This window comes from Pongo abelii, chromosome 3, assembly GCF_028885655.2.
Source record: "Pongo abelii isolate AG06213 chromosome 3, NHGRI_mPonAbe1-v2.0_pri, whole genome shotgun sequence".
Lineage (NCBI taxonomy): Eukaryota > Metazoa > Chordata > Mammalia > Primates > Hominidae > Pongo > Pongo abelii.
In genome coordinates, this window is record NC_071988.2 from 47,073,961 (window position 1) to 47,098,825 (window position 24,865).

Genomic DNA, 24,865 nt, shown 5'->3' on the forward strand with positions numbered 1-24,865 from the left:
GTTACAAACAATCCAAATAGATCCTTTAAGTTATTTTAAAATATACAATTATTATTGACTATAGTCATCTCATTATGCTATCAAATAGTAGGTCTTATTCATCCTTTCTATTTTTCTTTTGTACCCATTAACCATCCCCACGTCCCCTGATACCTCCACTACGCTTCCCAGGCTCTGATAACCATCCTTCTACTTTCTATGTCCATGAGTTCAATTGATTTGATTTTTAGATCCCACAAATAAGTGAGAACATGCAGTATTTGTCTTTCTGTGCCTGCCTTATTTCATTTAACATAATGACCTCTAGTTCCATCCATGTTGTCGTAAGTGATAGAATCTCATTCTTTTTTTATGGCCAAATAGTACTCCATCGTGTAGATATACCACAGTTTCTTTATCCATTCATCTGTTGATGAACACTTAGGTTGCTTCCAAACCTAGGCTATTGTAAACAGTGCTGCAGCAAGCACAGGAGTGCAGATATCTCTTTAATATACTGATTTCCTTTCTTTTGGGTATACAACCAGCAGTGGGATTGCTGGATCATACAGTAGCTTAATTTTTAGTTTTTTGAGGAACCACCAAACTGTTCTCCATAGTGGCTGTACTAATTTACATTCCCACCAACAATGTACAAGGGTTCCCTTTTTTCCACATCCTAACCAGTGTTTGTCATTGCCTGTCTTTTGGATACAAGTCATTTTAACTGGGGTGAGACTGAGATGATATCTCATTGTACTTTTCTTTCTAGATAAAGTTACTTAATTAGTGAACCAATGTTAAGAAAAATAATATTGCAAGATATACATGAATATGAAAGTAGCTAGGCTGTGGTATGACACGCAAACATTTATTTCTTGCTCATATAAAGTTGGCTGATATTCCAGACAGCTCTAGAAGCAAACGTCCTCTCAGAGAACTTCTTGGTCAGTATGGAAGGAAAGGAGACAGCATGGAAAATTGCAGACCAGCTCTTACATGCTTCTAACCGGAAAGTTTTACATACCCCTTGTACTCACATTTTATTAGTCAAAGCAAGACATATGGCCATGCTTAATTTCAAGGGAGTGTGGAAATGTGATCCACCTGAACGCATACTCAGGGAGGAGAATGACAGTATTCGTGATCAACAGTACTGTCTAACACCTATTTGAATGGCTTAAGTTTGAGGTTCACTGGGTTAAGGCATTACATTAACAAGGAAACAGACCAATGAGTGACTATATGAAAAAAATTAAGGAGAAAATCCAGACACTTCTTGGTGCATGGATAGTACAGAATAAACTAATCAACAGAATTCCCTTTTGGCATTTGATTTAATTTAGTTTTACAGAATTCAAACGGTGATATAATTCATTCACAAAAAATACTCCCATCTCCTTGATATCTTATATTTTGTTTGTTAAGGTTTGTTACACCATTCATCCAGTGCTTAGATGTGTTGTCTCTTTAATGGAGCAGATTTGTCTAGGTGGCAATACTGTATCAGTGACAGAGCATTCATTTCCTCTGCTCTTCTTGTCTTACAGACTTGGATTCACTTGCTGGTCATCATTGGTAGCATCTTGTCTTATTTTTTATTTGCCATAGTTTTTGGAGCCATGTGTGTAACTTGCAACCCACCATCCAACCCTTACTGGATTATGCAGGAGCACATGCTGGATCCAGTATTCTACTTAGTTTGTATCCTCACAATGTCCATTGCTCTTCTGCCCAGGTATTTATTTTATCATTGAGAGAATAAATAGAATCATAGGCTAAGAATCCTTCAAGCAACTACACTTCTAAGAATAGTTGGCAGGCCACCCTGTTTAGTAGTGAGAAAGTCAATTTGTGTCCTAGTTAAAATATTGGTTTTTAACTCTTTTATCAGAGAACGAAAGTGGTTTAAGCAAACCGAGAGACTGATTTATCTCTCATGAAAAAGTTTATCTGGTTGACAGTTTACAGGGATAGGGTAGCTTTGCTTCACAGGGTTATCTAAGGACCTAGATCCTTTTCTCTATCTTTTTACTTTGCTATCTCCCAAGAGTCAGGCCCTTGTTTGGGTCCATTTCTTGCTGCCACAGTGGAATACCACAGGTAACTTATAAACAGAAATTTATTGGCACACAGTTTTGGAGGCTGAAAAGTCTAATGTCAAGCCACCAGAAGATTTGACGATCCCGATTCCAAGATGGCACCTTGAACACTGCACTTTCAGATGGTGGAAGGGCAAAGAGGCAAAAGGGGATTGAACTCGCCCTCTTATAATGGCATTAATCTCACTCAGGAGGGCTCTGCCTTATCACCTCTTAAAGGTCCTATCTCTTAATATTGTAAAAACAGCCGCTAAATTTCAACATGAGTTTTGGAGGGAATAAACATTCCAACCATAGCAGCCCTCATCTCATGACGGAAGGTGACTCCTCAGCTGATCCTCAGCCCTGCTTGCCCCTGTATACAGGAATGGGAAAGTAGAGGGCAAGCAGCTTTGTTTTTATATTTTTGTTTGTTTGTTTGTTTTTCATGTAGTGGCATAAACCTACATATGTACATTGTAACTGAGTGGCTAAAATCTTGGAGTTTCTAAAAAGAAGAAAGGGAGGCTGGGTGTTGAGGGACAAGTAGCAGTCTCCACTACAATCTGTAAGCACTAAACACTTTTCAACTTTCCTCCCTTATCTGAGTTCAGTTATTCCCCCAGTTCTAGTTTAATCTGATTTATAGTATTGTATGGGATGGAAATGACTAAGAAGAATACATGGGTTTTTAATATATAGATTCTTGGAACTCAGAACTCATCATCTCTGCAGTTTCACAATATCTGTTTAGTTGAAAATATTACAACAAATAGTTGTTCTGCTTTTTTAAACATAAATGAGAGTCATAATGGTAAGTTCGTGTTATTCTATAACAGCGTCAACAAACTGTGGCAAACAGGCCAAATTTGGCCTACTGTCTGATGTTGTAAATAAAGCTTTGTTAGAATATAGCCATACTCACTTATATATGATCTATGGCTGCTTTTGCAATTTTTGCAATACAACAGCAGAACTGAATAGTTCCAACAAAGTTTGTCTGGCTCCCAATGCCTAAAATATTACTATCCAGCCCTTTACAGAAAAAGTTTGCCCGCTCTGATCTGTAACTGTATCATACGGCACAATGGACACAATCCTTTATTGCTGATGAATGTCTCTTCCAAAAATGCATAAGAAAACCCATCTGAGTTACTCAATGGTACTTATATATAACAATATCACTGTGAAACTAAGATACTTCTATAGTTCTCACTGCTATTGCCAGCTTCCAGATTAAAAACTGACAAGACGAACTTACAGGATTTCTGAAAAAACAATTACTTTAAGGTTTTAGCTTTAAAAATTCTGGGCCTTTAACAGTATAGTTCTAATATTATTGTGGTATGCTAAAAAATGACTCCCTAAAAGATTTCCATGTCCTAATCCCTGTAACCTATAAATTTTATCTTATGTGGCAAGAAAAGAACTTTGCATAAGTGATTACATTATGGATCTGGAGACAAAGAGATTAGTTATCCAGGTGGATCCTAAATGTAACCACAAGTGTCCCTGTAAGAAAGAGGCAGAGGGAGATGTGACACAGAAGAGGAGAAGGCACTATGACTATGGGATTATGGATTCCTTAGCCACAAGCCAAGAAATGTCAAAAGCCACCAGAAGCTGGAAGAGGCAAGGAATAGATTCTTTACTAGAGGGTCCAGAGGGAGCATGCCCTTTCCAATACCTTGATTTTGGCCCAGTGAAGCTAATTTCATAATTTTTTGCCTTGAAAACATTGAGAGAATAATTTTTGTAATTCTAAGCTACCAAGTTTGTAATAACGTGGTATTGCAGTCATAGGAAACTAATACAGATTTGGGTACTCAGAATAGGTTACTGCTATAACAAATGCCTAAAATTGTGGAAGTGGCTTTGAAACTGGATAATGGGCAGAGGCAGGATGAATTTTGGCACATAATAGAAAAATCCTCCTAGACATCCTTACACAGGCTCTTGGTAGAAATATGGACATTAAAGTTGTAACCAGTGATCTTGATAGCTACATTTACTTATTAGTTCCAATATTTTATTTTAGATTTTCTACATATACAGTAATGCCATTAGCAAATAATGACCAGTGTGTTTCCTTCTTTCCAATACATAGGCACTTAATTTTTCTTATTGACCTGGCTAGGGAAGCTTGTCTTGTTTCTGATCCCAGAAGGAAAGGTTTCCATATTTCCCTATTAATTATGATGTTTTATATAGAATTTTATGACTATACCGTTAACCAGATTAAAGAAGTTCCATTCTATTCCTTATTTTCACATTTAAAACGTATATAAATTTGTGCATCCATTGAGATAAGATTTTCTTTGTTATACTGTTAGTGTAGTAAGTTACATTAATTGCTTTTATAATATGAAAACAATCTTGCATTCCTGAAAAATTAAGTTACTGTTGGTGAGGTTTCAGAAGAAAATGAAGAAGTCAGAGAAAGCCTGTATCATCAGATGTAGAGAATACATATATCATCATACACAGAAAGTTGCTAGAAATATGAATTTTCAAGTACACTGAGGACTCGGAATAAAATTAGGAACATGCTTGGGAATTTGAGGGAAGTAGATCTTTCAAATACTGGCAGAAAAATTAGCTAAATTGTGTTCTACAGTAATATGGAAAGCAGAATTTGTAAGTAATGAACTTGGATATTTGGCTGAGGAGGTTTCTAAGCAAAGTGTCAAAGGTGTGTCCTGATTTACTGCTTATAGTAAAATGTGAGAGGAAAGAGACTGAAGGGAAAACTGCTAAGCCACAAGGAACTTGGTTTAGGAAATTCTCAGTCTATCCAGATTGCAAAAGTTGCTAAAATTAGGAGATTGACTGTTAGTAGTATGCTCTGGAGAGAAGTCTGAGAGCATAGCTGGACGACCTTTCTGCTAGTGCTGAAGAGATTAGTTATGTGATTCCTAGATCTCCTCAACCATTGCAGTAGTAACCAGGAAAAGAAATGAAGTTATACACGAAAGATCTGTGGTGGTCCCTCTTATCTAGTGGCATAAATCCAAGTGACATACATAGGAGAGTCACAAGACTTTTGAGAATGTTATACCAGAAGAAACACTGCCAGCTTAGTCTAGAAAGGGACACGTTTGTGGTACTTTGTTGCAATAGCCATAGGAAACTGGTACAAATAGCATTTTTAACACTTACTGTGTGTCAACACTCTGCTTGCTTTGTATGTATTGTCTTATTTAACCTAACATTAAGCCTATGTAGCAACTATTTATATCTCTACTTTTATAGATGTTATTTAGTTTTGTTTTTTAATAAACACTTATATGGCAATTATTATTTTCTAATTGCTTTACAAATATTAATTTATTTAATATTGTTTTATCTCCATTTTGTATTAGAGTTCGGTTACCCTCCCCCTTTATTTCAGGAGCCAAGTGGCCGCCAGACCCTTTTACTTTTTTAATTGGTTAGTATTTGGAGGGGGGGGTTTCCGTAATGCATTTGAGATGAATTTAATTCTAATGATGTTCCTTGTCACCTAGGTTTGTATACAGAGTTCTTCAGGGATCCCTGTTTCCATCTCCAATTCTGAGAGCTAAGCACTTTGACAGACTAACTCCAGAGGAGAGGACTAAAGCTCTCAAGAAGTGGAGAGGGGCTGGAAAGATGAATCAAGTGACATCAAAGTATGCTAACCAATCAGCTGGCAAGTCAGGAAGAAGACCCATGCCTGGCCCTTCTGCTGTATTTGCGATGAAGTCAGCAACTTCGTGTGCTATTGAGCAAGGAAACTTATCTCTGTGTGAAACTGCTTTAGATCAAGGCTACTCTGAAACTAAGGCCTTTGAGATGGCTGGACCCTCCAAAGGTAAAGAAAGCTAGATACCCTCCTTGGAGTTTCAAGTATTCTTTCAAGGTTGGAAGAGGGATTTTGAAGAGGTATCTCTCCAAGCAAGAATGACTTGTTTTTCCATAAGGGACGTGAGCATTTTACTAGGCTTGGAAGAGCTGACATGATGAGCATTATTGTATGTTTGTATATACATTTGTGATAGAGGGCTAGAGTTTGACCTAGACAGAGTTTAAGGAAGCGAAATATTTAATTCAGAACCAAATGCTTTTGTAAAACTTTTTGGATTTTGTAAAAGCATTTTCATTCTCTTAGAAATTCAAGTATTTTCAAGGGGAGTCATTTGAGATATATTTATTTTACTAGGAGATCTTATATTCTAGGGAAATGCTTTAAATGGTCAGGCTCCAATCGGAATTTTTTTTATTAAGAAAAAAGTAGTTTTTAATACATTGGTTAGGACTCAGAGGAAATATGGAAAAAACGTTGTAGACAGTTAATTTACAGATAAAATCCCAAGAGCCTTTTAAACAACAAGGTACCTAAAATAGGGTATAATTATACTGCTTAAAATACAGTTAGTGCCTATTAATAGCTTTTTATTTCCTATGGGAAGATGCTTTTGGTCTTCTGGCTGAAGATGTAGGCATACCTCTCTGCTCATTTCAATGTTTTCCTGAGGTGGAGCCTTCACTGGAAAGGGGAAAGAGGGGTTCTAGGGTTTCATCAGGGACCAGGAATGTATTCCTCAGTCAGGTTCCAATCAAGAGAAGTCCTTTTATGAGATCTGCCTCTGTATAGATGTTGTCAGTTAGGAAACTGAAGCCATAGGTCAGGCAGACATCAGCTCAGCCTGTAGCCCATTGGGCAATTTCCTGTATTTTAAAACTGACAATAGCCTGATCAAAGTGATACAATTTCAAAACAGTCTTCCAGAGACCACTTGAAGGTTCATAGTTTTTACAATACCCTGAGACTTTTCAGGTGTTGGAGCCTCTAAAATATGAGATATAAACAGAAACTAATACAAGTTTTTCTCTGGAGGTTTCTATGAGGTTCTTAGAAAAATTTGGTTTTAAAATACATTTGAGGACAGGAATGTCTATAGCAAGTTTACTGCTTTTGCAAATCATGTATGCTGGCTTTAGTTGTAACAAAGAAACTATTTTATTCTAAGTAAGGCCAGGTGCTACTATAAAATCATATATTCCTGTTGAAGTTCTTTTGAAATCCTATCTCTATTTATTATATTTGAAAGTTGTCAGCCACCAGTCATCCAGAATTTCCTTACTGAATCTCCATGCTCATATGCAATGTCTACATCAAGGTCTTCTTAATGACTATTATTCTCAGGGTTTAGTTTTCTACCTTCTGCCTACTATTTTGGTCTGACATTTTGGTAGCCTTCTGTTATTATTGCAAATAATCTTTTACGTAAGCTGATTTGTAGAACTTTCAAAATCTCACATAGCTAATGGAAGTTGCTTTCTGCTTTCTTATGTTTTTATAAATAAACTGTCTCATAAATAATGTATACTGGAAAATTGTCATCACTCTTGTAAACATTTGCCAAATCCAACTGTAATTAGTACCAGAACTTAGAAGGAAAGTCACAAAGTATGCCTTTTACCAGAATATTGCTTTGCCTTTTCTTATATGGAAAATCACTGATGTCATATCATTTATTATCCTCACAGCAGCTGGCATTCGTTCCCTGAGATTGTCGTCTCCCGATAAACAATAATTTAGAGATATGTTCACTTGTAAATAAAAAGGTTAGAATCTAAGGACAAAGAATGATCCAAAAATACTAAGGAAAAAGAACAATTTTCAATTTTCAGAATTGAATTATCTGTACATATGAATAGAGGAAAATACTGAGTGCTAATGTTACAGGGCCACAATCTCGTATCCACAATTCCAAAATCTCCAAACCTCTGAAAACTGAAATATTTTTCATAAATTAGGTGTAAATTCTATGCCCTGAACAAATGTAAAGCTATGTATGTACTTCGCTTAATGTAATCATTCATATACTTTGCTACGAAAATATTAATATATTTCATTACTGAATGCTAAACTGTATTTCTTTTTAAAATTTGGAAAATTTTTAATTCTGAAACACAATCTAGACCTTAGGCTAAAGAGGTTGGGATCTGTATGAAGCCTTTAAAGGGTCACATTTATAAGTCAATAACTCTTTTACGTAAAGTTACCCAAGCTGATGTGACCTGGTGTTCAGTGTATTTCACCAAATTTGGGGGGAACCAAGTATTATATCATTGCTCTCAGTAGATAAGAACATTGATTAATATATACATTGTGGGATATAACCGTATTACAAAAGATGTATAAAATCATTGTATTGGGTTCCCAAAATGTACTCTAGATGTTAAAGATCTGTGTGCCCTTACCAGGACTAAAGTTCCCACTGGACACTTAATGGGCAATTTGAGACTATTAGCAACCTCTAATTTCAGACCAGTCAAGGAGCCATTGATCCTCTAAAATAAAAGAGCATGTACCTGTGAGAGTGAGATATAAGGGAGGTGAATTGTGATTGGTAAACAGGGTGCCAGCATGCTGTTATAGAGATAGAAACAATTTCTTAGGACTTGCCACCCATATCCATCCAAAAAAAAAAAGGTGATTAGACCATTACCATTTTATTTGTATTAAGAATTATTTAAAATAAGTATAATATGTATATTTCACTGAGCCTAAGTTGAGCAGGCTAAAAGTTGATACATTGAGTATGTAACAAAACTGACATATGTTCTTGAACTTTCATACAATCGTGACCACAATTCAGTTGCTGGATTTCACACTCTCCTTAGGTTTATACAAACTGAAGGACAGGAGATGAATAGTATAGAAATTGCTAAAACTTTTTGAATTTCAAATATGTTTACACACAGAAAAGATACAAAAATACATGTATAAAATTGCAGTTAGTATCTATTTGGAATGCTGAGGCAGTCCAGGTTGCTGGTGGAGGTTAGTAGGGAATCCTAGTTGTTTAAAAGGCAAAATGGATGCCTGACTAATTAAATTAAGTATATATGAATATCTGTGTTTTAAAGTTTTTTAGTGGGGAAAAATACTTTTTACCACTAATTGCTTCAGAAATTGAGTTGAGTAAAGTGGCCTAGAGCTAAAAATCATTTCTAAAATTTTAATTACCAATGAGAAGAAACCAGATATTAAACATCTTTTGAGGAAAGTTACAAAATGTTTTACTCCATGCAAAGTTTTACTGTGCTCTAAAATATGCTTTTTATGACTTTGTTGGTATGGATGAACACAAGAAAACTGAAAAATAAATTTAACTAAACGAGGGATGCAAATTAATTTTCTTTTTAAAAAATTGCATCTCTCGTCTAAATTCTCTTTTGCAAAGTTTAATATCCAGTTCTTTGCCACATAAGTAAAACAAATTATTGCCCATAAATATAGATCTAGTTGTTGCAGTCTCAATCAGCCAACTCATATATCCTGAACAAACCCAGCTATGAAGAAAGTTCTATAGAGACTCTTCTATAAAATTACGATCTTGATATACATCTAGAATGGGGGTCCTATAATGTCAAGTGTTAATATTGATATCTAAAGAACTTTGCATTCAATATGTTTTGCTACCTAAATGGATGACATTGGTCTTTTATTGCTGTCTTTTATAAGTTCTCAGAATTATGCAAACATTAGAAGGGTAATAGTAAGTACTTTAAACGTGTAAATTATCTTGGCTTTTAATAAATCAAATGACGAGTTACTGGGTTCAGCACACCAACATGGCACATGTGTACATATGTAACTAACCTGCACGTTGTGCACATGTACCCTAAAATTTGAAGTGTAATAAAAAAAAAGTCGGGTATAAAAAAAAAAAAGCAAGTCTCCAATGTTAACACTGAAATTTACCACTACGCACTGAGCTTGAGAAACAAAGGCAGAGATAATTAATCAGCCTAAATCTCTATGTCTTTTTCTGTGATAGGATAAAAGAGAACATTCCATAACCTGTTACTGTAGCATCTGCATGATTTTAAATCTCTCCAGAGTCGATAATTTTGTGCTGCAGTCATGGTTAGGCCTGGCAAAAGAACAAAGTCTGCTTTGCTTTGCTTTTGTAAAGTCTTTCATTGAACTTGAAATAAGAGAAAAATGAAGGTGAAAAAATAAGTTGAAAAAAATTAGTCCAAAACAAACATGCAAATTTGCAGTGCATGATTGAGCATTTCTGTCCATGAAAAGTGCTTCTGTACAGCTCTCTGCAGGAAGCTCTTCACAGTCAAGAAGGCCATTTTCTTTTAGTGTAGCTGGCAGAAGTCTCTGATCATCCTTATAATTAGTTTAGGAGAAAGGTCTGGATGTAAATCTGTCTTTTAATCCATTCGACGAAATATGACACATTACTATAAATGCCAGGCCCCAGGACTTTGGAAAAGCAGACGGAGCCCCATGAAGTTAATCCAAATAATGTCCAGCGTCCTCCAGGCTTCTCACAAACAAGAGGCCCACCGCTGTCGCCCTGCAATGAGTAACGATGGGAGTTAGGAACTGGCACTTCAGGACCGTAATGTGTGTCCATGCTATCCTGAGGATACAGTAAAGCTAAACCCAGATTAACCAACTTGGAAAGTTTCAACAAAGCTATCCTTGTCGGCCTGTGGAGGAATTGTGCTTTCCACTGTAAAAATAGAACTTTCAAATAAACATCTTAAACTCTGATCATTAAAAGGGTGGAGTGGCTTGGGATGAAATTATATTTTCCCCCAGGAAATTACCTTTTTGGGCATTTTCTGCACTTATAAAATTATGTCATAAAGTTTTTAAAACTTATCAGAACTAATTACCTCAAAATTGACCTCATTCTAATTTAAGCTTGACTTATCTTATGACTGTGGAAAGTACCCAAAATGGAATAAAGATCCCCCACACACACAGTACTGCAAACATATTCTAAAATATCTATTTTCAAGATTCTTGCTTTGTGAATGAATACATTAAGTATAACACAATTTGGGGTCCCTTACTACACTTCTTAATAGTTCTTAGGACTTTTTAATTTGGCATAGTTGAATACAAAATAAGACCACTTAAAATTATTTATAATGAATCATTAATAGCCTGTATTTTATTTCATATATATAGGGATTTTCATTCATGATATTTAAGGATTCCAGTTGAATTATATTCAGTTATTCCCCCAAATATAGTTAATGATAAAATGCTATGGCATTACAGATAGCAATACTTGCTACATCTGAAAACAAAGGTGTATTCTGCACTGCCTCAAAAAAGAAGAGCTGGTATTATGGAAAATAAAAAAGTAAATATGTGAATTCATTGTGGAAGGTTACAAATACTCCTTGACTTAGAAGACTTTCAGAATTAGAAGCATATCTATGGTCTTCCTACTTGGTATTGTTGAAGAACATAGGACTAACGTTTCTTGATCCTCTTCTAAACATTTTCCACATATTAGCTCATTTAATCTTTACAAAATACCTAAGAGTTTATATTATTTATTATATCTGTTTTGGAGATGATGAAACAGAAGCACAGGTTAAATAACTTATTCATTGGCAGAGGCTGGATTTGAATCCAGGCAGTCTGGTAACAGGATTCCAACCCTATAACTACTAGGCTACCCTGCTTCTTAGGAATATTAGTGAATATTATTGCTATGAAAGAGAAATTAGGCCTGGCGCGCTGGCTCACACCTGTAATCCCAGCACTTTGGGAGGCTGAGGCGGGCAGATGACTTGAGGTCAGGAGTTCCAGACCAACTTGATCAACATGGTAAAACCTGTCTCTACTCAAAATACAAAAATTAGCCAGGTGTGGTGGTGGAAACCTGTAATCCCAGCTACTCCGGAGGCTGAGGCAGGAGAATCGCTTGAACCCAGGAGTTGGAGGTTGTAGTAAGCCAAGATCATGCCACTGCACTCCAGCCTGGGAGACAGAGTGAAACTCCATCTCGGAAAAAAAAAAAAAGAAGAAGAAGAAAGAGATTAAAATTGTGATTGTGCTGTATGCTTTTGTGTAAGCGATGATCTTTAAATTTGTAACTTTCCAATACCCTAAGCCAAAATCATAAGCATAGAACTTGCAAGGAGCTGAATTTTTCTGCCTAATTGAATTTTTTTAAAGCAAAATTTCTTTGTTACATGTATATAATGCTTAGACAAAAAAGAAAAATTTCCTGGAAACATTTCACAAATTATTTTCACAAATTTGTTTTCACACATTTCATATACATAGGGTATTTCATTCTTCATCTCTCCTTATATAAAATATATAAGATGCTTGGCTATTGAAGTGGAACTATTATGTCAGAGGGTGATTAAAATGGAACGTATTTAGAATCTCAGCACATTTTCACTTCCATATCAGACATTTAATAAAATAATTATTTAGCATCTACTCTTTGCAAAGTTCTGTACTAGTGTATAAACAAATGAATAAGTCACTGTCTTTGTCCCAGAGCAGCCAAAATCAGCTTGGGTAACAAGAATAACTTCACATGAAAGCAAAATCTAATGGCTAGAAAGAGGAGGTCAAAGGAATGAATGATGACTTCCAGGTGGAGAGGAATAAAAAATGCCTTCCTGAGATGTGGGTTTTGAGTTAGGCTTAGTGAGTCAGCTAGGCACTCCATTAAGTGCAAAATGAAAGGTGAAAAGCAAGCAATTAAAAATGAAAGGGAGACTACAGCTAAAGGCACAACTGATCTGGTCTGTTCTTTTGGTCCTCTTTGTAATATTGGGCTTGAAACCAACATTTATATTTGGCTTCAGTATTGGTTTATAGATTGTCACGGAGTAACTCACACTTCATTATGTCCTGTTGATACAATTAAGGAAAATAATATATGTCATATAATAGAGGTTTAAGTAGAAAAATTTGCTTCTGATATAGTAAAAAGTAGGTTTTGTTTATTTTGTTTTCTACCTGAAGTTGCGTTAGAGAATATCTGGTATGCATTTAGTATACCCACACCACTGAACTCCCACTACTAAAGAAGTTGGCAAGACCTGGTTCCTATTAGGCATCATGATAAGAACATGCCCATGCCTGTGTCTGTGGGCCTTCAGCTCTCTGTCAAGGAATCATATCCCTTCCCCTCCTTTAGCAACTGCCAAGAGATGATCTTGAACATGTGCCAAGAGGTGCTAGTTTTTGGTAAACCTCCAAATGACATTGGAGAGAGGAAGAAATGTATTTATATTAATCATTGCTGCGTGCCAAGAGGTGCTAGTTTTTGGTAAACCTCCAAATGACATTGGAGAGAGGAAGAAATGTATTTATATTAATCATTGCTGCCAGACTGCCTGGTTTCATATCTTCAATCTGCCACCTTCATGCTGGCTGATTTGGGGCAAATTACTTAACCTCCTGTATTCTTGATCTGTTTAGGGAAAATAAAGACACTGCCATATGGGTTGATTGTGATCATTAAATGAGTTATTAGAAAGCGTTTTGCAGAGAGCCTGAAACATAATAAGCACTAAATTGATAGATGTTAATATTGGCGTAATTACTATTCATTGAATGTCTAAGTATGTGCCAGATATCATATACAGATATGTGAAAGATATGGGCTTCCAAATACATTAGTTAATCCTCATGGACAGAATTAGTCCCATTTTACTCATGAGAAAGCTATCTAGAGACGTTAGATAACTTCCCCGGGTTATACTGGTCTTACTGGCAGAGATGAGCTCCAACCCAGATCTTTCAGGCTTCAAATCCTGTGCCCCACACCCACATTGTGCTGCCTCCTACAACACTTTATTTTGGGCCTAGGAAATCAAACCCAGTCCTCCTGTAGAGAAGGGAGGGATTCCTTTACCACCATCCACCTCAGCAGGATGACTTGTAGCCATGAGGCAGAAAGGAGGGTGGTCTCAGCGAAATGCCAAGGGAGCTGTCTGCCTCCCTCTTTCCCATGACAACTATCTAAGGAATCACCACAGGGCCATTTTCAATACCCTGATTTTTCCATTCTAAAATGGATCATCAAAAATATAATTTATTTAAATTGGGTTAGTACTTAAGAGCACTGTTGTATCTTTTCTTCATTACTAAACTGTAGGGGGCAATTTACTCCAAAGCAGTAAAATAACAAAGGTGCTTCACAGCAGCATAGTATAATAACTGTCTTCCCCAGTTTTTGTTACCAGCTTATTTGAGCACTTGCACTTTTCCCTCCTTTCCGGGGAGCCAGTCCAGTATAATGTTTGATGTGTGTCTATTAAGTAAAAATAAAAAGGCACCTCTACACTATTAGGTTAATAGGTTCTACAAACTCTCATGGCCATGAATCCTGAGTATCTAAAGGTTGAGTTCAGTGACATTTGAGGACATGCTGGCAATCAAGTGAGGGCCCAGACAACACCAGTGTGATGACCCCTGAGACAAAGGTAGTCCTGTCTCACACCCTGGAAGTTGGGGTGTTGATGTGTGCCTTCCTGCCATCACCCTAATGGCTGACAATGTCCTTTCATGCCTGCCCTGCTTCCCTGGGGCAACCAGGTGGAAGCCATGGTTACTACTAGCTCCTCTTAGAACCTCATTTATCCTAGCCACTAAAATGGTTGAATGAGATGAACAGGAAAAATTGTTTTTCTCCTGTTGCTGACCAAGGGTGATGTTCCCCATATAGTAGATGAGACAGTAGAAGACACCCTGAATAAAGAGGATGGGTGTAATTATGGGGATTTCTTGTGTACCAGCTGCAGGAAAATGTGCTGCTAATAATTAAACATTTGGCAACAAACAATTTTCAAAAAATGTTTCCAAAGGGCCATACATAATAATGAGTTTATAGGAATCCACTGAAGTTATTGTTGAACTGAATCTCCTTGGTAACCAGAAAGCAACTTACCATGCATGAATCAACTGTGCCAGACTCATAGCCAGCACATATCATCCGAGTGGTGATGGTCTTCATGTCAAAGTAGGACTGACAATGTTCCAGAGAAATAATGCGGACCTCTCCCTCTTGCAGCTTAAATGGCACTGAATTTTTAAAAAATAAGAATATATATATATATGATGATAAAATGACTCAAAAGTGAGGCTAGTGAGGCTAGCCAAATATGAAATGCAAATATAATATAAATATTTTTATACCAAGAGAGGCATATTCTTTACTTGAAATGTCATTTTAAAGGCATGGCTGGTTTGGAACCAGAATTTTCTAGTTAGAAGCGTTCATAGCAATTATCCGGTGAAACTCCTTTATTTTATTAATGGGGAAACCGAGGCCCAGACTGGTTAAGTAAGTTGGTTCATCCTTACCGTATGCTACAACCAAAACAATAGCTACTACAAAGAAAAGAAAAAAATCAAGCCAGAGCTCTGCTGGCTGCCAGATAGGAGGCTGCCAGCTCGGCGTCAACTCAGCATGATAGTCCTGCTCTGCTAAAGTACAGAAAACCTGTTTAATCTAACAGGGAAGGGTTGTCCTATTCTTGATGAAAAGAATACGTCTCAATATGTGCCCCAGCAGCCATTACTTGATGTAAGAACCTCTAATCCTAGAGGATATGACAGAGAGATATCGAAAGGCACAAAGCCATCCCTTGGTATTGACAGAGAATATGTGAATTCCATCTTGCTTAAAAGTTCTTGAAGAATGACAATGGATTTCTTGAAGCAAGACAGCGTGAATCTTTCACTGTTTAGCCGTTCTGCAAAATTATACACACTGTTCTTCTTTTAAGCAGTGATGGTGAAGCACTACTGGGTACCTTATTGGAAGAAAGAGCCATTTTTAGGAAAATCAGTGTGATGCAGACAGCGGATGTTTCATAGGTTGTCAAAAGAATAAGAACAATAGCTAACATTTATTGGGCACTAGTGGGTCTCATTGCCTTTAATCTTTACAATACTCCTGTGAGTTAGGTAGTTGCTATTTTTTTCCATTTTATAGTAAGCTTGAAAGTTGTATAGTCAGATCAATCACGTCTTTCTGACTGAATTCAGCAGAACTTTGCTTTTTTTTTTTTTTTTTTTTTTGAGACAGGGTCTCATTCTGTCACCCAGGCAGTGGTCACTTGCTTACTGCAGCCTCCACCTTGGCTCAAGAAATCCTTGGCTCACTGCAGCCTCCACCTTCCAGGCTCAAGAAATCCTCCCACCTCAGCCTCCCAAGTAGCTGGGACTACAGGCACACACCCCCATGCCAAGCTAATTTTTTTTTTTTGTAGAGACAGAGTTCCACCATGTTGCCCAGGCTGGTCTTGAACTCCTGGGCTCAATTCATGCTATACTACATGTGTGGAGTGTTCATTATGTTGCACTATTGCTCTGAGTTCAATATGGATATTGTAGGAGGAATGTAAGCAGAAACAATATCAAGCATATTCTGCTCTTAAATTACAGAATTAATCATAGCTTTGAAAAAAAACAGATGCATAGGAATGGTGACAGCATGTCTAACATTGCCTTCAAAATTGTTACACGTGAGTTTTTTTGAAAAAGTCATTGACTTCTGCCTATTGAATTTCCTTCCTATTCTGTAATTGATGAAATAGAAAAGAAATTCAACGTAACTCAAACCTTATCTGACTAAATTTTAAGAAAAAATTCCTTCAAATATACAATTTCTAAGGCTAATAACAGAATGCCAATATACATTATTATTCTTGAAAGCCATGGCATTATACTTGATACGGACAGAGTAGGCAGCACTTACAGTTTTTTTGTTTTTTTAAGTTTCAGGTGGGTGGATCACCTGAGGTCAGGAGTTTGAGACTAGCTTGGCCAACATGGTGAAACCCCGTCTCTACTAAAAATACAAAAAAAAAAAAAAAAAAAAAAAAAATTAGCCAGGCGTCATGGCACATGTCTGTAATCCCAGCTACTCGGGAGGCTGAGGCAGGAGAATCACTTGAACCTGTTGAACCTGGGAGGTGGAGGTTGTAGTGAGCCGAGATCGTGCCACTGCATTCCAGCCTGGGTGACAGAATGAGACTCCATCTCAAAAACAAACAAATAAACAAACAATTATTATTTCTAAATTAGGTCAAACTGAATGAGAGAGTCCATTGTAGGGGCTGAGAGTAAATACAGAGTACACATTTTAAATTTCTATGTGTTTTATATGTTAAGTCATCTACAGAGCCAAACTATTTTAATCAATTTAAATAGTCAAATAGCAAATCAATATACTTTCTTGAAGGACTTATAGTTTGTACTACAGATGTTGATAAGACCAAATCGTAACATAGAATTCGAAATACGACCATGCAGCTTGACTGCAGAGATTCCCAGTGACTGTCTCTATCATTGGGCTATCTGCAGGCAGATAGAGAGAGTCCAAAGCACAGTTCAGTGACAGGTCTCCTCCTGCCACAAGGAAGCTCCAAAACATTAATAGTAGCTCCCCGGAGAGAGATTCTGAAGTGTGGAGAGGGATTTTTGAGATTGCATCTGAGCTTGGCCATTTTAAATGCCATGGTTCATTATCAATGTCTATGATTTGCACAGCAGATGAAGTGTGACACATCGCTAAGTATTTACCATTTGTGGCTATATTTTTGTAAGAGAAAATGGGAAATCATGGCCAAAAGCTACCTAGCTTTTGGGTCTAGGTACTGGGTCTCATTCTGTTATCCAGGCAGTGGTGAGATCTTGGCTCACTACAGCCTCCACCTTCCAGGCTCAAGAAATCCTCCTGCCTCAGCCTCCCAACTGAGGAACACAATGTTTCTCAGGCTCCTGAAGATCCTGGCTGATATGGTTTGGCTGTGTTCCCACCCAAATCTCATCTTGAATTGTAGTTCCCATAATCTCCACGTGTAATGGGAGGGATCTGGTGGGAGGTAATTGAAACGTGGGGGACAGTTACCCTCTTGATAGTGAGTTCTCATGAGGTCTGACAGTTTTATAAGGGGCTTTTCCCCCTTTTGCTCAGTACTTCTCCTTGCTGCTGCCATGTGAAGGAGGACATGTTTGCTTCCCCTTCCGCCATGATTGTAAGTTTCCTGAGGCCTCCCCAGCCCTGCAGAACTGTGAATCAATTAAACTTCTTTCCTTTACAAATTACCCAATCTCAGGTATGTGCTTATAGCAGCATGAGAATGGACTAATACATTGGCTTACTTTTATTGCCCATGTGGCCCCAGCCTGTGATATAGCAGTACGTGTCGGGCTCTAGCCACTGCTCCGGGCTGGGCAAGCAGACAGGCCGGACGTAGCCAGTCTCGTTGATGTCTTCACTCAGCTCAACGATGCTGATGTCATAGTCCACCACTGCTCGACTGTAGCGGGGATGCAGGATGATGGTCTTCACAAAGCGTGTCTGCATGAACACTGATGGATGGTCTAGATTGTTGATGCCAAGCACCACTTTCCAAACTGCAGCATTCTCTCTCCTAAAATTATAATTCAAGAGCTATTGGCATCTTAAACTCTAGTTTATCATGTGAAATTCACATGTAATTTTAAAACATTTTATTTATGTAAATAATGGCCATTTTCATGCCCACCTCTCAATGTATTCATATAAGTGGCATTTATATAATAGCCTGAGTGATTAGCAAATAAGTATTATTGTTGCAGAAAGCATAGCTCATGATTCCTGAATGGGGCTAGTCTTTAACATAAAACTTCTTCAGTTTTAAGGGCAGGCAGAGTTAGTTACTTGCTTCACAGAATGAGCAACATAATGAAAAGCTATGAAGAAGAGAGAGGAGCAAGAGGAAAAGTGAAAAAGAAGAAGAAGCCAAGACTAAGAGATTCCTCCAAGAAAGAGCAAGTGACTTGAAGAAATGCCAGGGGAACCTCCTACAGATTTCCAGCTCAGGGCTTAAAAAGGTCACCCACAACCTCCAATGGTCATTCTCATACTCCACTGTTTTTGAATACTTGTCAACAATATTTTAGTCGATTCCCGCCTTAAAACACTTTCTTCACTTGGCTGCCAGGTCTTGCCATGCTCCAAAATTTCTTCCAACCTCATGGACCTTTCCCTCTCAGTCTTTTCTTCTGGGTTCTCCTCTTTGGCTCTCAGTCTCCATGTTGAAATGCTCTGGAACTTCACTCTCAGCTGTCTATTCTCACTCCATACTCCCTTGATTTCATCTAGTCCAATGGTTTTAAATCTCATCATACCCTGATGACCCCAAATCCTTTCCCTGAGCTGCAGACTTAATGTTCAATGGTCTACTTAACACTCTCAGTTGGATGTTTGAGCCAACATTTATTGAGGGCTCACCATGTATGCCACAGTATTTAAGCATTCAGGATTCGGTTTACAGTAACTTAATACTATAATCAACCCAGGTGAATCTTCTCTTTTTCTTACACCCAACACTGAATGCATCAGCAAGTCTTCGCCAATCCTGCTTTCAAATATATCCCACATCTTACTGTTTCTCCCTCCTCCATGGCTATAATCCTAATCTAAGCTACTCTCAACTACACGGGCCATGCAATGGCCTCCCAAATCATGGTCCTTCTTCTAATCTTAGTCCCTATAGTCCATTTTCCTTACTATCAGGATATGTATTGATGATATCCTCTATATTAGTCAGAGCAATATTTTAAAAATAAAATTAGATTAATCCATCTTCTGCTCACTATTCTCCAAAAGCTTTGTATCACACTTGAGACAAATCCTAGACTCCTATCCCTGGCCTCTGAGGTCCTACACCATATGCTCATTCTCACCCCAAGGACTTTCTTGCTAATTTTGAACATGCCAAGAGCATCCTCAACTCAGGAGCTATTTCCCTTGATGGTCCCCCAGCTCTCACATGGGTCCTACCATTACTCCTTCTCTTCATCCAGGTCTCAACTCAAACATCATCTGCTCCGAGCTGTTTCCCCAGCCAACCTGTCTCACGCTTACTCTGCCCCCTTCACTCTACTTGACACGGCTTTACTTTTCTTCTCATACTATCCATTGATATCAATGACATTGATATAACCATTTGTCTATTCTCTGTCTTGGCCCCTAGAATATAGTTATCTCTGTGAAGGCAGGGATTTGGCTGGTCTTTTTCACTGCTTTATTCACAGGGCTTGGTACCTGGCCTACAGTAGTTCCTCAACAAGTACCTATTTAATGATGGCTCAATGAATGTTTTTGACTCTAACCACAAAGTCAAGGTCTGTTCTTCATCACTCCCTCCATCCCTTCCTTCACTCCCAGTCTCTCCTTCACTAGAGTGGTCAGGATCAAAAATGTGGACATTTCTTGGACCACAGTGTTGGGGCAAGGGTAGAGCTTTAATTGTGGGCATTTCCTTATACTCTGGTAATGTGAGTCAGCCACACTACCACTGTTCCTGCTTGGGAGCTTGAGACCAAATCAACTAAAGTAGGTTGATTTGACCAGCTAGACCAATTGTTTTTCAATCCAGGCTGAACACCGAATCCTCTGGGAGCCTTTAAAATAGTGATTCTCTGGGCATCACCCCATATCAATTGAAACAGAAGCTCATGGACTGGGGCCTGGGAGTCTGTATTTTTAAGAGCTCTCTAGGGAATCTTAGGCAAAACCCCACCCACAACCCTTCTTTTCTTGGCACGCCTTTCTTTACCATCAGCATGGCAAAGATTCGAAAGGCTGAGATTTCAAGAGAGTTAGGAAGGAGGAGCCAAGGTGGGCACTCACTTGGTTTTTAGTATTGTTGGATACTTGGGGCAGACTCTACTAACAGATCCCTCTATATAGTCATGCATGTTGTCCTTTTTCCATTAAAAAAAAATAGTAATTTCAGGGATATCAGAGGAACGGACATCATTCAGTGAATAGAGAGATAGAGATATATAGCAATTTTCTCTATGCCAAGCATTGTGTTAGGGATTACAAGAATAAGCAAGAAAAGCATGATTCCCTGCCTATACAAACACTATAATTGAGTGAAGGTAGACAATTAAATAAACAATTAGATTAAAATGCAGGTAGTACTATCACATGAGCATTACAAGATAATGTTATAGAATAATTTCTTTTTTTTTCTTTTCTTGAGACAGGGTCTCACTCTGTCACCCAGGTTGGAGTGCAGTGGCATAATGATAGCTCACTGCAGTCTCAACCGCCCAGGCTCAAGCGATCCACTGGCCTCAGCCCCCCACCAAGTAGCTGAGACTACAGACACACACCACCATATCTGACTAATTTTTTTTTGGAATTTTAGTAGAGATAAGGTTTTGCTGTGTTGCCCAAGCTGGTCTTGAACTCCTGAGCTCAAGCAATCCTCCTGCCTTGGGCATCCAAAAGTGCTAGGATTACAGGTGTAAGCCACCAAGCCCAGCCCAGAAGAATTATTTTTCATTACATAAAGCTGTCACTAAAAGAACATGCTTTTCTTATCCTTTCTTCCTTCCCTCCTTCCTTCCCTCCTTCCTTCCTTTCTTTTTCTTTCCTTTTTTTCCTTCTTTCTTTTACTTCTTCCTTTCCTTTTTTCCTTCTTTCTTTTCCTTATTTCTTCCTTCCCTTCCTCCCTTCTCTCCTTTCTTCTTTCTCTCGTTCCTTCCTTTTTCAGTCCACAGTAATAAGTGCATTACCATCTGAGAAGTTCAATATGTGCTTGAGATTCTATTGTTTCAGACACCTGAAATCAAGCAATAATTTATTTCAAATTTCTGCCTACTTAATAGCTTCTTGCCCTTGGATAGCGTTACTAAGTTTTGGCTGTGAAAAACATTCATCCACATGCTTAAATCATAAGCAGTATTTTGAGTAATCGAACATTCCAAATTCTTTTTAACAAAATTGAATAACATCAAAATTCTGGACTTAATTACTGTATTGAGATTAACGCAATTCTAATTATAAAAAATTAGTGTCAATAAAACTGCTAAACATTAATTTGTACCCAGTAGTCTCTTGTTACATAAACTACTGTCCTTATGGTATAGACAGGCGGATCACGAGGTCAGGAGACCGAGACCTGGCTAACGCGGTGAAACCCCGTCTCTACTAAAAATACAAAAAATTAGCCGGGCATGGTGGCGGGTGCCTGTACTCCCAGCTATTCGGGAGGCTGAGGCAGGAGAATGGCGTGAACCCGGGAGGCGGAGCTTGCAGTGAGCCGAGATGGCACCACTGCACTCCAGCCTGGGTGACAGAGCGAGACTGCATCTCAAAAAAAAAAAAAAAAAAAAAAAATCCACCAAAAGAAAAAATATATACACAGGAAATTCACATTTTTTTTTGTATTCAGTGATGGCAGTGTTCTTTTCTTCTTTTTGTTATGAGTATATTGTAAAAAATAATGTCTCTTTTGATGTCTTCCCTCCTGTCACCCTGGGTATGGCAGAAACTGAAAACAGAACAAGGAAAAACCCAGCCTGTTGTTTGAAAGAGTCTCCTCGTGTGAAGGAGATGTACATACATGGTGATTGTTACATCAAGCAAGTGCTGAAAAGAAGGAGTCAGGAGTAACGGCAAAGACAGCCCTGTGTCTGGGTAGAAGCAAAAAGAAGGAGGACAATTTCAGGCTACATGAATGCCACATGAGTTTAGTATCAGTTCTAAAGTACGAATTACCCAGATGAGGTGGCGTGCACCTATAGTCCCAGCTACTCAGGAGGCTGAGACAGGAGAATCACTTAAACCCTGGAGGTGGAGGTTGCAGTGAGCCAAGATCATGCCACTGCACTCCAGCCTGGGCTACAGGGCTAGACTCCATCGCAAAAAAAAGAAAAAAAAAAAAAAAGTACCATTGGAGAAACACATGGAAACAGACTCTGATCATATGACTATTTTAGTAAAAACAGTTAAATTACAGCCAGGTGCGGTGGTTCGCACCTGTAATAACAGCACTTTGGGAGGCTGAGGCGGGCGGCTCACCTGAGGTCAGGAGTTCAAGGCCAGCATGGCAAAACCCCGTTTCTACAAAAAATACAAAAATTAGTTAGGTGTGATGGCAGGCACCTGTAATCCCAGCTACTCAGGAGGCTGAGGCATAAGAATCGCTTGAACCTGGAAGGTGGAGGTTGCAGTGAGCTGAGATCAGCCATTGCACCCCAGCCTGGGCGACAAGAGCAAAACTCCATCGCCAAAGGAAAAAAAAAGAGCTAAATTAGGCTACCAAGAAAAGAAAGGCAAGTATAGAAGCTGAAAATCTTCAGTTTAAAGGGAATTACTTGCCATTTGACTGTCAAGCCTCAAAGCAGCAGCAAGGAGAGCTGGCACATCCTTAAAGAAGTTTGTGCAAAGAACTTCAGACTGTGAGAGGAAGGAAGCAGGCCAAGGTGAAGCCAGGTGAGACTCCACCAATCCCAGGGAAAACAACTGAGGAAGATGTTAAAACACCTTATTCTTCTTTGTCCTCACTGTGGATAGTGTTTTATTCCTTGAAATCACATTTAGAGTCTAATTTGCTTCATGTTTACACTATTGTTTTAATAATAAATGTACTTCATAGACAATATTGAGCTTGTATGATTTCAACTTACAATTCTTCAATTATTAACTCTAGAGAAAAAAAAAACTCAGCCACTTACATATGTCAGACACGCTATAGCATCCAGAGGAATTTATACAGAATTGCAAGCACAATGTCTCTGGAGGCAAAAATCAGTCCCTTTGGTTTGCAATTTGCCACACTCAGCTCTAGTTTAGACATGAAATTTTTCACTCAATTCAGCTAGTCAAATTTCAAGATTTCCATCTTTATCTTTTCTTAGGAGTGAAAAATTTCCCTTCTCTCACCCTCTCTGACTTTGCTTAGAATATCTTATATTTAATATTTTTCCTGTTTAATAAAGTTAATATTATAATTAACAACTATGATAGAAATTTATCTATTTTACAAGACTTACTCCAGAAATAGCATAGCTAAGTGGTGATTTGGAGATCATCTGAAGGTTACCAAATCTGCACTAAATAAAGAAATACCACACTATGGCATCATTGCTGTTCTACAAATCTTAGGAATCTCTTACTTTTAATATTGTGCTCTGTCCTTGGCATTTCATTTGTATTATTTGTTTATTTTTTATTTTTTTGAGATGGAGTTTCACTCTTGTCACCCAGGCTGAAGTGCAATGGCGCAATCTCAGCTCACAGCAACCTTTGCCTCGGGGGTTCAAGCGATTCTCCTGCCTCAGCCTCCTAAGTAGCTGGGATTACAGGCACCTGCCACCATGCCTGGCTAATTTTTGTATTTTTAGTAGAGACAGGGTTTCACCATGTTGGCCAATCTGGTCTTGAACTCCTGACCTCAGGTGATCCACCCACTTCGGCCTTCCAAGTGCTGGGATTATAGGTGTGAGCCACCACACCCAGCTATCCTTGGTATTTTTAAAAAATTATCTGTAACAGGCAGGGCAAACAGATTTTTTTTTCTTCAACTTTTATTTTAAGTTCCGGGATACATGTGCAGGAAGTGCAGGTTTGTTACATAGATAAACATGTGCCATGGTGGTTTGCTGCACAGATCAACCCATCACCTTAAGCCCAGCATCCATTAGCTATTCTCCGTGATGCTCTTCCTCACCCACCCCTACCCCCAACAGGCCCCAGTGTGTGTTATCTCCCACTACGTGTCCATGTGTTCCCATCATTCAGCTCCCACTTATCAATGAGAACATGTGGTATTTGATTTTCTGTTCCTGTGTTAGTTTGCTGAGGATAAGCCTTCCAGCTTCATCCGTGTCCCTGCAAATGACATGACCTCATTCCATTTTATGGCTGCATAGGATTCCATGATGTATGTGTACCACATTTTCTTTATCCAGTCTATCATTGATGGGCATTTGGGTTGATTCTATGTCATTGCTATTGTGAATAGTGCTGCAATGAACATATGCATGCATGTATCTTCATAATAGAATGACTTATATTCCTTTGGGTATATCCCCAGTAATGGGATTGCTGGGTCAAATGGTATTTTTGCTTCTAGATCTTTGAGAAATTGCCACACTATCTTCCACAATGGTTGAATTAATTTACACTCCCACCAGTGGTGTAAAAGCATCCCTTTTTCTTCACAGTCTTGCCAGCAGCTGTTGTTTCTTG

At 38.3% G+C, this 24,865-nt stretch overlaps 2 protein-coding genes across 22 annotated transcripts in view; one reads left to right on the forward strand and one right to left on the reverse strand.

Moving 5' to 3' along the window:
- ATP10D (ATPase phospholipid transporting 10D (putative)) overlaps positions 1-24,865 on the forward strand; it is a 158,940-nt gene that overhangs the window by 122,006 nt on the left and 12,069 nt on the right. For 7 of the 17 annotated variants that reach the window (XM_024245725.3, XM_063723387.1, XM_063723391.1 and 4 more), the window contains 3 exons: positions 1,530-1,717; positions 5,567-5,892; positions 22,161-23,267. In XM_024245725.3, the coding sequence (XP_024101493.3) occupies positions 1,530-1,717; positions 5,567-5,892; positions 22,161-22,285 (639 nt within the window). In that variant the 3' untranslated portion in view covers positions 22,286-23,267. Of the gene's footprint in view, positions 1-1,529; positions 1,718-5,566; positions 7,955-22,160; positions 23,268-24,865 lie in introns of those variants that run through there. The other 10 variants (XM_063723395.1, XM_063723398.1, XM_024245730.3 and 7 more) reach the window with 4 other exon arrangements.
- The window catches only part of CORIN (corin, serine peptidase), a 269,106-nt gene continuing 252,765 nt past the window's right edge, over positions 8,525-24,865 (reverse strand). For 4 of the 5 annotated variants that reach the window (XM_063723401.1, XM_063723400.1, XM_063723399.1 and 1 more), the window contains 3 exons: positions 17,992-18,263; positions 14,768-14,901; positions 8,525-10,405 (listed from right to left, as the gene is read on the reverse strand). In XM_063723401.1, the coding sequence (XP_063579471.1) occupies positions 10,223-10,405; positions 14,768-14,901; positions 17,992-18,263 (589 nt within the window). In that variant the 3' untranslated portion in view covers positions 8,525-10,222. Of the gene's footprint in view, positions 10,406-14,767; positions 14,902-16,967; positions 18,264-24,865 lie in introns of those variants that run through there. The other variant, XM_063723402.1, reaches the window with a different exon arrangement.